The following is a 15206-nucleotide window of genomic DNA, read 5'->3' as shown; positions in this document are numbered from 1 at the left end:
ACAATATCTACAAATTTAGAAATAACAGTTAATACTTAGGAATAAATGTGACTGCTGTGAATGCTTACAATCTTGGAAACTTCATGATGTATCTTATTGGACATTTTGTACTCCTTAATGATCAATTCCCCAATCCACGTCCACTTTCTAACTCCTGATGACCTATGTTCATCAATACAATTCTCACAGTTGCTCATTAAAATGAAATTACATTAGTGAGACCCAGCACCAGAAATGGGTCAATCTACTATTTTTAATCCCAATTTAAATCTCTCTGTCTCTCACTTTCAATATACAATTCTTCAGTGTAACTTTCTTATGCCTTGACATTAATAGGTTGCCCAAAAAGTATCTGTGAAACATATAAGACATAATTACTCAATTTTCTTTCAATAAAAATGTTTTGCTGATCACTTTGTTCATAGCTTCTTTCACATCCTTGTTCCTCAGACTGTAGATCATGGGGTTCAGCATGGGAATCACTGTGGTATAAAACACAGCCACCATTTTCCCTTGCTCCACAGACTCCTCCGTGGGCTGCCTGAGATACATGAATATGAGGGTCCCATAAAATATGGTAACAGCTGTCAAGTGGGACCCACAGGTGGAGAAGGCCTTCTTTCTTCCATCAGCAGAGCGCATGCACAGCACAGCTACTACAATGAGGGTGTAGGAGATGAGGACAACAGAGAGGGAATATGTGAGGTTAATGCCAGCGATAACCATCATTGTGTATTCTTTGATGTGGACCCCACCACAGGCAATCTCAATGAGAGGGGGATCTGCAAAATAGAAGTGGTTGATTTCAAAATTCCCACAGAAATACAAGCCATAGGTCCACAGTGTGCACATTAGACTAACAGGGAATCCATAGACATAAGCCACAGAGATGAGTCGAATACAGACTGTCTTAGACATTTTGCTGCCATAAAGTAACGGGTGGCAGATGGCCATGTAGCGATCAAAGGCTATCACTGCCAAGATGTAGACTTCCATATGGCCAAGGGTAAGGAAGAAGTAACATTGCACCAAGCACCCCACATAAGAAATGGTTTTTACCTCTGATAATAAGTTTCCCAGCATTTTGGGGGTGACAGTAGATGAGAACCAGATATCTACAAATGACAAATGACTCAAGAAAAAGTACATTGGCCTCTGAAGCCGGGGACTAATATTGATCAAAATGATCATACCAGTGTTTCCTAACAGAGTGACAATGTAAACTAGTAGGAACACCACAAAAAAGAGAACCTGTAGCTCCTGGCGACTAGTCAACCCCAGCAGAATAAATTCTGTCACATCTGTGAAATTTGGCATTTCCTTATCAGAGGCCCAGCCTGTTTTGCCTACGGAGAAACTAAAAACATAAAGAGAATATTTTTATTGCTGAAATATTTGAGTCACATTTATCCTTATTCTAAATCAAATCATTTATGAAACAATGTAGAGACACTCCTGTATAATTTCAGTACAAAGACTTTCCTATGTTAAAACTCCCGACCTTGGAAGCATGAACCCATGATTCTCTAACTGGCAGAGTGCTACTTGGGTAAATTGAACTAATATATACTATCTTCATATGCTATAATGATAGTATATAAATATTCAAGCATCTCAGAAATATAAGCTAATACCACCTATCATAGTGATCCATTTCATTTTCTAATTTTGATTCAGTTCCTCTATGGTGTGTGAATTTATCTTCCTCTGCAAATAATCATTAGCACCCTGGCAGTAGAGCTTGACTTATTCCTCTTGGAATCCCTTAAGCTAACTAGCTCACTTGTTATATATATAAAACAGATACTCAGGAATATTCACAAACACATTTTTTAAAGCCTCCTGATCCTGAAATCAGCTTCATACAATACATTTAAATTCAGTATTTTAAACCTAAGAATTTTTTTTTTTTTACTAATGGTAGCAGTTGGTTCAAAACATTAAGAATAGTAAATTTTCTGACTGCTTTCTAAGCTCTCTGCATGCAAAGGTGATATGAAACAGGTTATACTGACATGTCCATTTGAGGAACTGAAGCATTGAAAGATTCAGAGCCTCCCCAGCTCAGATCTGAGTGACAGGATTGAGAAGCAAACCAATAAATTGACTCCTGTATTTTACCTTTAACCACCTCTTCTGGCTGCCTCTTCAATTATCTATTCAATTATTCTTTTTATTTTAATTTAAATTTCAGTATGATTGCCCTTCCAAACAGAATAATGTCTTTTGGATAGTTCATCTTTGATGGACTAACTGAGGGTTGCATGACTCTTCCCATGAAGGCTGAGCTGCAGGGCATTGCCTCCCCATTCCTTCCAAAGTTAGGTGATCCAACAACATAGTATCAAATGACTAAGTGCTGTCTATTATATAGTACACATCATATTACCTATTTACACAATAGGGATGATGGAATACATAATATAAAAAAAGCAGAATCATCTGTGTTAAAACTTCAGGAATTTCCCATGGGAAAAACAGTGAAAGAATAATCATTTCTCCATACTTCATACTGAATCCATACTCCCAACCCCATTCATACATATTTTTGAAGAACCATGTGAAAACCAATTTTCATTATCTATAAAGAATGGTTAAAGAAGAACCAATGGGAAATATCAAGTTTTATAAATCTCCATTGTAATGATCACATTGTTAGATAGCTTTGAACATACAATGAGTACAAATAAGAAACTGTAATAGAAATATATCATCACACAGTAAAATATAGGTTTAGCAAATAAATCTAGGTTAAGATTTTCATCTTCTCTTTAAATATGGATTAAAATAAAATGATTGGGCTGCATTAATCTGAATTATCAAGAGTTCAGATTTTCAGACTTACCTTCACCAGAGGAGAACAGCAAATGAATGATGTGTCAACATTTATAATATACTCTTGTACATTTGGAGCATCTCCCTAAGGGACCAACCACGTAATTATGAAAGAAACAATAATCAAAATTCTAGAAATGCCTCATGGACAGGATAGGAAAGAAGTATTAATTGGAAGAATAATTCTTATAATGGAATCAAGAGACCCAAATCTGTCTACCAATTTCCCATTGGTTCTGCCCTCCGATTGTCACATTTGGAAATCATGCATCTCAAGAAAATATTCCTAGTTTGTATCATGTAAATTTTTTATGAATCACTTTCCTTCATAGGCTGCTATGTCCCTAATAAGGACAAATTTTTTCAGGATTGATGATCATAATAATGTTAGTCCTATGCTTCACACAGTAATTTTTACAGATATGGATCACGTGGCAATAATTGGGGAGAAGGAATCCAAGCAGAGGGCATTGGCAATATTGTAGATTGTAGTATAAATAATTAATCCCTCTGCCTGCATAATTGTTTGGCTTGTAGTAGACTATGGTCTTTGATGTGAAATACCTCTAAAATCAAACCATGGCCCCATCACCTTAATTACATGACTGTGGGTAGATGATGTAATTTTGAGCTTCAATTTACTCACTTGCAGAATGGAAATATTCTATCTTACAAGGTGGTTATGAGATACATAAGGAAAGACTGTCAGCCCAGTGGCAGCCACCTCAAGTTGTAAAATAATGGAATTATTTGTATAGTTTCACTTTTAAGCAGTTTACAAGTATTAACTCACCACCATCTATAGAGTTGTGACTAATAGCCCCAATTTTGCAGAATAAAATATTGATTTTATAAAGTAAATAAGAGCTTAAGTTTTTTTTTTAATCAAGTTTACAAAGTGAGCAAGTGAAAGAATTAGGTTGGCATCCTAGGTTGTTCATGAACTCTAAACTATGCACTGCCTCTATTTGGTCTGGAAAACTATGGGCAGAACTGTGGCCAGGTAAAGCTTTCTTTTGCATCACTCAGTGCCCAAGTACTCTAACTCCAGAGTCCTTCCCAGCTATTCTAGAGAAAACCCATCAGGTAATCTCATTTGCACCAGAGTACTATGACCTAATACCCACTGTCTTTTAAAAAATCAAAATTTTAATGGAATCAGGTATGTAACTGTGTGTATATATATGCATGTGTGTGTTTGAGAGAAAAAAGGTGCCAGAGAGAAAGACAAGAGACATTGAAGGAGAGAGTGGTGTAAATGTGCTCTAGGGTTATATGTTGGAGATCATTAAAAATAGTTAACCTGATAGATATAAAAATAATTATGACAATGACATTGATTAAAATATATATATTTTACAGAAGTATCTTGAATTTTCATGAGATGGCAAAAACACTTTAAGCTCTGCCAAAGAAATCAAGTTTGATAAGCATTGTAAGTCAGAGAGGACTTTGTAGACCATGGCAGACTAAACTGGATGTGATGTAAGTGACTTGTCCAAGATCACCTACAAATTAATTTGAAATTTTAAAACTCAAAACAGCACCACTATTTAACCACTGACTTTGGCATAGTCATTCCTTATGTAGTACTAACTTTCCCCAAATATAAACGGAATGTGTTGTGTTTTTGAAAAATTAGGTAATAAAGATTATCCAACCACATCTTCCCACCTACCACAAAGTTTTAAAACCATATTTTGAAAGTATTCATAATCAGCAAGTAGTTCAGCATTTTGGCAACTATCATTGTCACCAATATCTTGAGTAATTGGTTTTACCCACAAAATAAATTACTTTCAATCCAACCCATTCCCAAAGTAGCATTAAGTTAGTTCTTATAGTCATTAAGGGTTTCAATTTTTGCAACCATAGACAATTATATAACAATTTAATTAAATTAGCATTAATTTGCATATAAAATGGTTTTTAAAAGAATGTCTATGCTATCTGTATATGAGTGTGCGGATATGAGCTCATATGTGTTTCTGGTTTCCCTTAAGGAAAACAAAAATTCAACAAAGGACAAAAGAATGTTTGTTCTCACATTGCACCAATCTCGTTTTATCTTTGCATCATTGAAGAGAAATTGGCAATTACTGATGTGTAATTAAGAATGTGTGACTTACATTTAATAATTTAATTATTTGCACCCAAACTAAAGGTGATTTTTTATTTGATTTTTGTATTGATTGATTGTTAAGGACATATATACTTTCAGAAAGTATACTATTGCCTCAAGCTTGTGGTTTATGAAATGAGGTATAAGAGATATCAAAACATATTAAGATTATCACAGCAGGAAATTAATCTTGACAACAAATAGCTACCCTCACTAAAAATTTTATTTCTTTCAAATATAAAAACCAAAGAAATTAGCATCATATCTTAGTCACAGATGAGCAAAATATTCTGAAATAAATATCAATTTAATCTGTTAAGTGGAATCCAGAAAGCCACGCTTTTATAATGATGTACACATCTACTAATTCTACCCACTGCTCCATGAGATTGTAGGTCAAAGCCAGTTTGGTTAGGGCAAGTGAGAAGTGCAAAATTTGGCATCCTAGAATTAAAATCTGTGGTTGCTGTAATCTGTAAAGACAAACACTTCTTGCTTCTCTTAGGAGAGATGCAAGACTGGTAAAATAATCAAATGCATAAGTTTTGCTCTTCTGAAAGTGGAAATCTCTGAAGCGTTAGTCCCTTTCTCACAATGAAAGAAGAGTTAAACAATGTCATAGATATTAGAGAGACTCTCATTTTAAAAACTATGTTTTGAAACAAAATTAAATATGCTGATAATTTTCTCTGCCACTAATTCCCCTTTAAATAGGCAAATAAATAGCTACTTTTAAAATGCATCTGCTAAATTTTTGAATGAATAAAAGGATCTTTTGATTTTAGTGAAGCACTTGAACACCTTCTCAATGATCATTTTTTCCACTTTTAATTGTAATAACAATTATGCTGCTCAAAATTTTCCATCTTAACAACTTTTAATTATACCATATCAATTAATCCTCACTAATTACACCACCAGGAATGGGTCAATCTATTGTTTTTACTCTCAATTTGAATGTCTCTCCTTCAAAACACAGGTCTTCAGCTTAACTTTCCTATGTTCTTGACAGAAATATGTTGCCCAACAAATATTTGTGAAATAGAGGAGACAACTAACTCAATTTTGTTTTATTGACATAGTTTCCTGATTACTTTGTTCGTGGCTTCTTTCACATCCTTGTTCCTCAGACTGTAGATCATGGGGTTCAGCATGGGAATCACCGTGGTATAAAACACGGCCACCATTTTCCCCTGTGCCACAGACTCCTCCGTGGGCCGCCTGAGATACATGAATATGAGCGTCCCATAAAATATGGTAACAGCTGTCAAGTGGGACCCACAGGTGGAGAAGGCTTTCTTCCTCCCATCAGCAGAGCGCATGCGTAGAATGGCAATGAGAATGAACAGATAAGAGATGATAACTATGTCAGTGAATATGTGAAGTTAATGCCTGCTAGTATGATCATTGTGTATTCTTTTACAAAGGTCCCAGCACAGGCCATTTTGATGAGAGGTGGGTCTGCACAGTAGAAGTGGTTGATTTCAATTTTCTCACAGAAGTACAAGCCATATGTCCATAGCGTTGCTGCCAGACTAGTCAGAAAACCATATATGTAAGGGAAAGAAATCAGTCGAATGCAAACAACCCTTGACATTCTACTGCCATAGAGCAGGGGGTTGCCAATTGCCATATATCTATCGAAGGCCATCACAGCAAGAATAAAAATCTCTACATGCACAAGGGCAATGAAGAAAAAACACTGTACTAAGCAACCTGCATAAGAAATCGTTTTTGTCTCTGATAACAGATTTTCCAGCATTTTAGGGGTGACATTGGAAGAAAAACAGATATCAATGAATGACAAATGGCTGAGAAAAAAGTACATGGGGCTATTAAGCTGTGGACTGGCCTTAATTAACATGATCATACCAAAATTGCCTACAATGGTGATAAGATAGACCATGAGAAAAATGATGAAGAAGAAAACTTGCCATTCCTTGCGACTAGTTAATCCCAAAAGAATAAACTCTGTCACATCAGTGAAATTGAGCATTGTCATAGTCATAAACCAGTAGTAGTTTAAAACTTTGTGATATCTGAAAGGAAAAGAGTGAAAAAAAATCAGGAATTATTCATTTCTTAATCTATATATTGATTTTTTATCCATGTTCCTGTCATTGTCACTTTATTGAGTATCTGTGACTGCACTTTGTCATTGTTTACAGCGAATGTTTTTTGGTGCATAATTTTTGCTATGTTGAAAGCAGTAAAGCTAAGGAATAGGCTCTTTGAAGATAATTTAGATAAATACATAGACACTATTATATAGCAGTTATACAGAGTAATGGAATTGAAACTTTAGGGTGCTAAACACTTCATTGGTCCAACGTCCAAGACTACTTCTTAACCATCTTCTGTTGCCAAGGTTGTTTGGTATTTTCATATTTTTTAATATATTTATGAAAGATTAGATAGCTCTTTTTAACAGAATTTAGAAATCATCTTATGCCTCTTGTCCCTTTTATCATTATAAGAATGTTCTCTGTCATTAGAGATGGAAGTTACTTAATCATATAATTCATCAGCCCAAAATGTCAGATAATCTAACCTCATTCTTGCACTAATTTAAATTGAAAAGGGGGCAAACTGATCATAATACCCATCCATTTCAACTATAAAATGGTGATTGACTTATTCACATTCATGCATTATGCATAGTACCTGGATAGAGAAGCCCCCCATACCTAACATGCAGTTATAATCTACTAGAGAACAGCATTGCTATGTTCTGTTGATTCAAATGTGAGAAAGACAAGGAGATTAATGTCAGCATTTGTGCAAGAGTTAATTTTAATCAATACTTTCAAAACTTTTGATCTATTATTATAGAGTTATAATGGGAACAGAAATTGGGAAATAATGCAGTCAATTTTAGAGATTCTTTGGAATCTAGGAAAACCTTAATATTTTGAAAACATATTTTCAAATGATAGGTTGTATAAAATGAACATTTTAGTAGAACAATGTTTCTCAAAATATATTACTGATAATGCATTAATATCTTGCATGGTGCCAATAGGAATTATGGAGAAAAGACATGTGTTCCTTCATCAAATAATAATAAGAAATCTTTATACTTTATCTAATTTCTTAGGGATATACAGTCTACTGAAATATAGTCAAACCATTAGAAGTATCATGAGAAAGAAATTGGTGAAAGATAAACTAACATTTACTTAGCTTTAAAATTTTTTAAAATTATATATCATCAACATCATTGAACATTCATGCTCTTTAGAATAGAGAACAATTTGTCAAATATGAATGTTGAAATTTCTTTTCAGCAAGGCAATGGATTTGTTGAAGATGAGAGTTATATCATGCCTTCTGATGGCTACATGTCATCTTTAGGGCAAATGATGGGTCCTAATTTCTTAGTTTGTCCTCCAGAATTATATTTTTATTCAACAATTTGTTGGACTCTGTCCATAATTATCACTAGGCAATCATTAGGAAAGACAGAGAGCAGGCAAGCAGGTTAACCTCAATGCTATGTTAAAAAAAAGCAGACTCATATCCAGAAAAGTGATTCATAATTTCCACCCACTCCTCTTGGAAAGAAAATTTGCCCTTTTTCCATTCAAGAAGAAAGCTACAATTCGAGGTGACTTAGACTCTACATGGCCACAGAGTCTCATGTTAAGTAATAAAAATTTATGACATTAAGAAGATTAATAAAAAATTAAAGAACGATAGTCTAAAATTGGATAAGCTACTTTGGAATATATGAGCAGGATGCAAAATCTGTTAGAAAGTTGGTAAATTAATCTCTAAGACCCTTTGCTTTATTGTACAAATGACACCTCCCTTCTCAGATCTTGGTGTCTTGGCCCCAACCACTCCTAGTCCCGAAGCTTCCTGTTACTTCTACGGGGATAATTTTCCCCTTGAGCAATTTCCCAATGGTCAATTTGACATGGCTATGTAGACTTAAGCACACCTATATGGAGATCATGAACACTTAGAGAAAACATTTAATCACCTTGAATTATAGTTGGGCATCAATCTGCTAGGTATAAACAGCTTCCATTAAATTCTGCAGACGTTTAAGTCAGAGGTATTCACTTTGCTATAGTTCAACTCACCATACACAAGAGCATGCATACTAATAGATTGGTCAAAATTCTTTATTCACCAATAGATGCTTTATCCACCAATATATATCATTTATGTCACAAGAGATAAATTACTGCTTTAAAGGAATATAATTGTAAGGCTCTAAGAAGTATAGGTGACATCAAATGACAGGAAAAAATAGTCAAAATATATTTTTAATTTTGTTTTTTAAAAAAGTATAATGTTTCTCAAATGTGCAATAATTGGAGAGCAATGATTTATGCAACTATCAAGCTAAAAAGAAAGAGGAAAGCTGAAAGCAAAATAAACTCTGAATCAGTTGCATTATAATTGGCAGTTGTAAGTGAATTGGCAGATGGTTATGCTTTACTCACAATGATGCGAAGCAAAAATGTTACAGACTGCTATTCTGCATGCATATATTTTCTCTGAGTCTCAATTCTTCCTAACGTGTTTTCTTGTTGAGAGCAGCTCAGCACTAGGGGTCGAGGAAGGCACCACAAATCTGAAAAATAAAGATGAGAGTCTTTTACGATACAGAAGAGTCTTTTAAGATGAGAGCAGGGGACTCATGTCTCAAAGGACAAAAGCCTAGACCCTGAGTTCTTCCTCATATTTGTTGAGAAATTTCAAAACAGAAAGTATCTTTCAAGGTTGTTAGTAAGTTGTTTTGTGTCCAAACTGCCACATCAACATTAATCTCAGGCATGCTAAACAAGGTTCAAATGTTTCCTTCTGCAAACAGTGTGCTCACTAGGACAGTGTACTGCCTTAGCTGGATCTGGAGTTCCGCAGTCTGCACCTTTATCTGTGTTATGGAAACATTCTGACCTTTGGCCATTTTCCCACATTTACTCTTTCTAAACTTCAATGGAAACTTCTGACATCAACATAAACTTAGTTTTCAATGAAAAAATTTAATGTACTTTTATTGAGATGTACTCACACACCGTACAGTCCATCCGAAGCAGACATGTTTCACAGTATCATCACACAGTTGTGCATTCAACACAATGTTCATTTTTTTGTATGATTGAATTACTCCAGCAAATACTACACAGTAAAAAGAAAACCTTAAACATCCCACACCTCTTTCCTCTCTTATTGACCACTACTACTGAACTTTGCCTAATATTAGGGCTTACAATAGAATTTGGTTAACTAAGATAATATATATATATATCACTGAAAAAGTGGAACATAACAAAACATGGAGAAGCAGATTCACACAAACATGGGCAACTAACATTTTTTTATGCCATATGGTTTTAAAATTACCATCAAAGTCCTGTGTTACCGTGTTGCTGGATGATGACAGTTCAACAATTTCAGGTATTTCTTTCTGGCTGCTCTAAAACACTGGATACTAACAAAAAAGTATCTATATAATGTCAGTAGTCACTGTCATTAGTTACACCTTAATTTATCCATTATACATCCTCTTTGTCATTAGATCTTCCTCTCAATCTTCAGGGAACAATAAACTTACTAAAAAAATGTTCATAGATACTTAGAGTCTAGAGCATTCCCTAAATTTTTTGGGAATCCTGTTGGTTAGGGCGTGGCATACTGTGGTTCAACTAAAATTTGAATTCACTAGAATTATAAATTGCTTTTTTTAACCTTCCCTTTCATCCTCAATTTTTCTTTATGAGTTTTTTTTTCTTTTTTGGAGGGGGAGGGGGCATGGGAAAGAATAGCAAGATGGAAAGCAACATGATAAAATACATATTTTTTTATGTTGGATATATGCCTCTTAGTGTGTTGCTGTATACTCAGATTTGAATATGTTCCTCGCAGTTCTGGGAGTGTGGTGGGAATATTTTTTGAATCCTCCAAATATACTGCAGTATTACTGTGAGATTATGGTGAGGACGAGCCATGGAGGAGGACAGAAATAAGAGAGATGCCAGATAACAATGCTGCCTTAATAAAAGATGTGCATTAACTTTGAGAAAGATGAATTTCCTAAACAGGAAAATTTGGAGTTTGAATGTACAATAGGATATATTCAAAGAGAGAAATTGGTTAGAATACATTTTAGACACTACGATAAGTGTTAGAAGAAATACAAATGAATAAGGTTCTGCATCTAGAAAGAGATTACAACCATCTCAACATATTATACCTAATTTGTGTTTAGCAGTATTTTTCAGTGATTGTCTATGTTTTTCAACCTCAGTTCATTTTCAAAGATTAGCATTGGAGACAGATCTATTGTGGGGTGGTAGCAAGGAAGAGACAAACTGCACACAAGAAGGATACAAAAGATGGTGTTGGTGTTTTCAAAAAATGAAATATGAGACCATCTTACTGATGTGTAACCAGGTGAGAGATAACAATGCTGAATCCATTGGAAACCGCAACACTGAGATCTATCCTTGGATCTGTTTTTACAGACCTCAGGAGCACTGCAGGATTTTCCTCACCATTCCAAGGCAAAGATATATACAACCTTCTCCCATTGTATCAGAATTTATTTCAAATTAAATTACTAATGAATGTGTATTCTTCCCCCAGAACAGGCATGAAGCAATATTAAGGAGTTGATTAGTCAAAGAGGTCTACTTCCATTGTCAGACATTGGTTGAACTTTGGCTCCTTGATTTATTTTATGAATGTAGACAAGTTTTGTCTTGTTTCTTTGTTTTTGCTTTAATTGTGCCTCAGTAGCATGTGATGATAACAATATTTTCCATTTCACTGGGCGTTTGTATGAAGAGAGATATTGCATATTGACATATAAATGTAAGGGGTGATACTTATTAAATACTCTCTTGGAAATTGAAGCTATTATTGATAGTTTATAATACTCAAATAACCAAATCTCCATGGAAACTTTACCTCTACCTTTCTTTTTCTCTCTCCCTCTCCATCTGTCTCTTTCAAACACACACATTGCATGTGTACAGATAACATATATCGAATAATCAATTTATCCCTATAAAGAATAAACAAAAGAAAATATAAGATACATATTCCATGCAACAATTCCACGTAGAAATTTTTAGACCTACCAGAAAATGAAGAGAAAAATATCCCCAGTAAGAATGCAGAGTTAAACAGCGAATGCTATTAAATGAATGGTAAGAAACATATACTGGGCAAGGGAACAATACTTATGTGAGGCCTCCCTGAAATGGTTGCTTAGAAAATAAGGAGCAATTAAGAACTTTCTCCCAGAAAGGGCCCTTAGGAAAGTACATCTCTAGAGGAATAGTCTATTATTGAATTGTTGTTATTTATTTATTTATATTTAATAACAGATCCATGCAATTTTCTTTTTTTTTCCAGGCTGTAATTATTTTGAGTGAACCTGGGATCAAAAACCAAAATTTGCTTTGGGTTTGTGTAATACTCGAATTGTGGATAAGGTTATTCAACCTGCACATGCCAATCTTGTGTTCTGTAATTCATGGTCTGTTCCACTTCCACTTGGCTTTTCCAATTATACAGGAAGCCAATGTAATCTCTTATAATTAAAATTATAGCATATAAAAACAGGAATTAAGTATCTGCTTCAACTCCTCTGTTTTATAAATAAGGGAAACAAGGAACATGCCAATAATAATAGCAATAAGAATGCTGTTTTTAAAACTAATGCACTGCCAGATACTATGTTAATTTTATTCAGTTTAATTCTAATGTAACTTCCCCCTGAGAGAATTATTATATGACCACTTTATTCCTTTTTTTTAAGACTTATGGAGAAAAATTCTGGTTTCCCCCCAAATCCATTCTTCATTTTCCATTTTAATAGTATTTGACTAGAAGGCCATCCTGGATAAAGTCTCTAATTCCCAGTCTTCCTTCTGATGATTTGACAATGTTCTATCCCATAAATTATTAATGGAAGCGTTAAAAGACAATTCCTTGCCTCTCCCAGAAGCAAGGTGCAGGATCTATCCCTTTTCTTTTCCAATCCTGTCATTCTGCTACATTAAATGCATATGTGAGTTCTAGAGTTTCATCTAGCATCATATGGATGAGAGCTACACTTCATCAATGGTAGAGCAGAAGAATGCTTACATCTGGGCACTTATGTAAAAAAGAAATAAAAATGTCTCTTCCTTAAGCCACTGCTCTTTTGACTTCTTTGTTGGCAACCAGACCTAATTCTGAGGCAGGTCTTTTTGCATTGGCCTTTCCACTATCTTGACTGTCCTTCCCCTGAGACTTCATACAATTGCATTCTCCAATTCACCACCTAAGGAGACCTCCTTGAGAACTTCAGGAACTCCTGCCCATAACTTATTGTGATTATCCAACTAGCATCTGTCACTTTCTAAATTTTTATTTGTGTGTCTATTTATTGTCTATGCCCATTTCATCTGAAACAGGAGCTTGTGAATGCAGGGATCTTAACTGTCTTGGCCACAGCCCTGACATACCTATAGCAATACTTAGCACATGGGGCATGCCAATAAGTAGTTTTTGAATGAAGAAAATGGATGAAGTGGTCAGGTTTTTTAATAGGGGAGCTGCATAGGTAAGTGGCACATATCTAAGCATCAGTCAGATACTTCTCAAAATCACATTGAAAATCCTAAGGTGTACAATGAGGTCAAACTTTGGAGCTGAAAAGCACTGATTAAGGTTCCACAAATTAGAACTCTGTGTAAATCTTGAGAAACTTGTACCTGAGAGAATAATTACTGGTTTAAGAGAATAATTATACCACTTAGAGCTAGGAGGTTACCATCCACAGAGTCTCGAGCCTAGCATTATAATGGATAATCTATCCATTAGGGGTTCTATGAATTGAGAATTCTTTTTAATTACAAATAATGTTTTAATTCTCCCCAAGGTTGCATTAAGTTTAAATTTAATGTCAGCCTCTACAAGAGACCAGGTCACATTTAATGTGATTCCTCCGGGTTTTGTGTCAAAACTGTGGTTCTCAATGTACAAAAATGTGAAGATCATTCATTTAGCACAGGTATATATGGTAGGACAACTTCCAAAAAACAAGAAAGTGAATTTTCATTATTCACATCTTAATCACAGTCCTCTCCAGGCTGCAAAGAACATAGTTCAACTCATGAGCTATCTATATGACTTTGGTAAAAATTAATTTCTCTTTAAACATTTCCTTGAGTCTCTCCAGGTAAAATTAATCATGTCTTCTGTTGTATTTCCAAAGCAGTTAGCTTTTACTGCTATTTGTACTCACTGCATTGTTTACAGACCATTTTAAGTGCATGCTTCATGGTGCGATACTATGAATAATTTGAAACAAGACATAGTGCCATATTCATCATTGTGTCCCTGACAATTACATAATCATCACATCTAAGCACTTTGCTAGATATTGTGGAGGATGCAGACAGGGGGTGTAACATTTCCTGTCCTGTTGCCTTCCAATTGAATGTGGACATCTGTCTAAGTTCTAACCCAGGAGATATTTGTGAGAATGCTGTGTACAACTTGGAGGTCAAGTTTTTTTTTTTTTTAAAGGAGGAGGTTACGCTCTCCTCCTTTTCTCTTTTTTAGGTCTTCTGCATTCTGTTACTTGGAATGTAGCCAGGGTGATGAGGTATCTTAATCCTGCAAAACATGACAAACCTGAGAGATGGAAGAAGTTGTTTCCTGCTGAGCACATGGAAGAATAGGCCACTCCAGGCTGCACTGCCTACTTACCTGAAAGAATAGAAATCTGTCCACCCAATGTAGTTGGGGTCTGTATTACATGCAGATAAATAAATGCTCTACTTTATACATTTAAATGGTAGATAGAAAATTAATAGAAGAGAGTTAACATGCCAAATCTAAATTCAGTGCTTACATTCTGGTGCAAAGAAGAAAATCATTAAAACCCTCAAAAAAGCAGAGAGGCTTTTCCTTTGTTTGCTTTACAGGGCTATTGAACTGATTTTATTTCCCAAGATTATTAACTTTCCTCTATTTTTAAAAATCTCCATTTTCAACCACTCTACCTTCATGTTCCGTAACCTCTCTTTATAGCTTCTATCTTTTCGTTTCTCTATGCTAAAATCAGAGCAATTTCTTCTTGTCTATTTCAGTTTTGCTAATTTCCTTTGCTGTTGTGTTTTATATTATCATTATAAATTTTAAAAATTCTGTTACATATTTTTATTTCTAGTTGTCCTCTTTGATTCTTTTTCACATGAACTCAGTTGATTTCAAATCTCTTTACTTCCTCATAAAT

At 34.7% G+C, this 15206-nt stretch overlaps 2 protein-coding genes across 2 annotated transcripts; both read right to left on the bottom strand.

Annotated features, from left to right (window-relative positions):
* Nucleotides 1-378: 378 nt before the first annotated feature.
* LOC143645605 (olfactory receptor 5M9-like) lies at nucleotides 379-1317 on the bottom strand. Its single transcript, XM_077114875.1, has one exon. It carries the CDS (start codon nucleotides 1315-1317, stop codon nucleotides 379-381), a length of 939 nt encoding a protein of 312 aa, XP_076970990.1.
* A 4710-nt stretch (nucleotides 1318-6027) lies between these two features.
* On the bottom strand, nucleotides 6028-6959 carry LOC143645986 (olfactory receptor 5M3-like). The gene is given in 2 exon segments (XM_077115068.1): nucleotides 6028-6326; nucleotides 6329-6959. Coding segments are annotated over 2 exon segments (930 nt in total).
* Between the last annotated feature and the right edge of the window lie 8247 nt (nucleotides 6960-15206).

The sequence above is a fragment of the Tamandua tetradactyla genome, chromosome 9, assembly GCF_023851605.1.
Source record: "Tamandua tetradactyla isolate mTamTet1 chromosome 9, mTamTet1.pri, whole genome shotgun sequence".
In the NCBI taxonomy this organism is placed as follows: Eukaryota; Metazoa; Chordata; class Mammalia; order Pilosa; family Myrmecophagidae; genus Tamandua; species Tamandua tetradactyla.
The sequence above is the reverse complement of the archived record's forward strand: the minus strand, read 5'-3'. Positions and strand labels throughout refer to the sequence as shown.

Excerpts from the sequence above, each read along its gene's own strand:
- LOC143645605 (XM_077114875.1), bottom strand. The coding sequence starts at position 1,317 with ATGCCAAATTTCACAGATGTGACAGAATTTATTCTGCTGGGGTTGACT.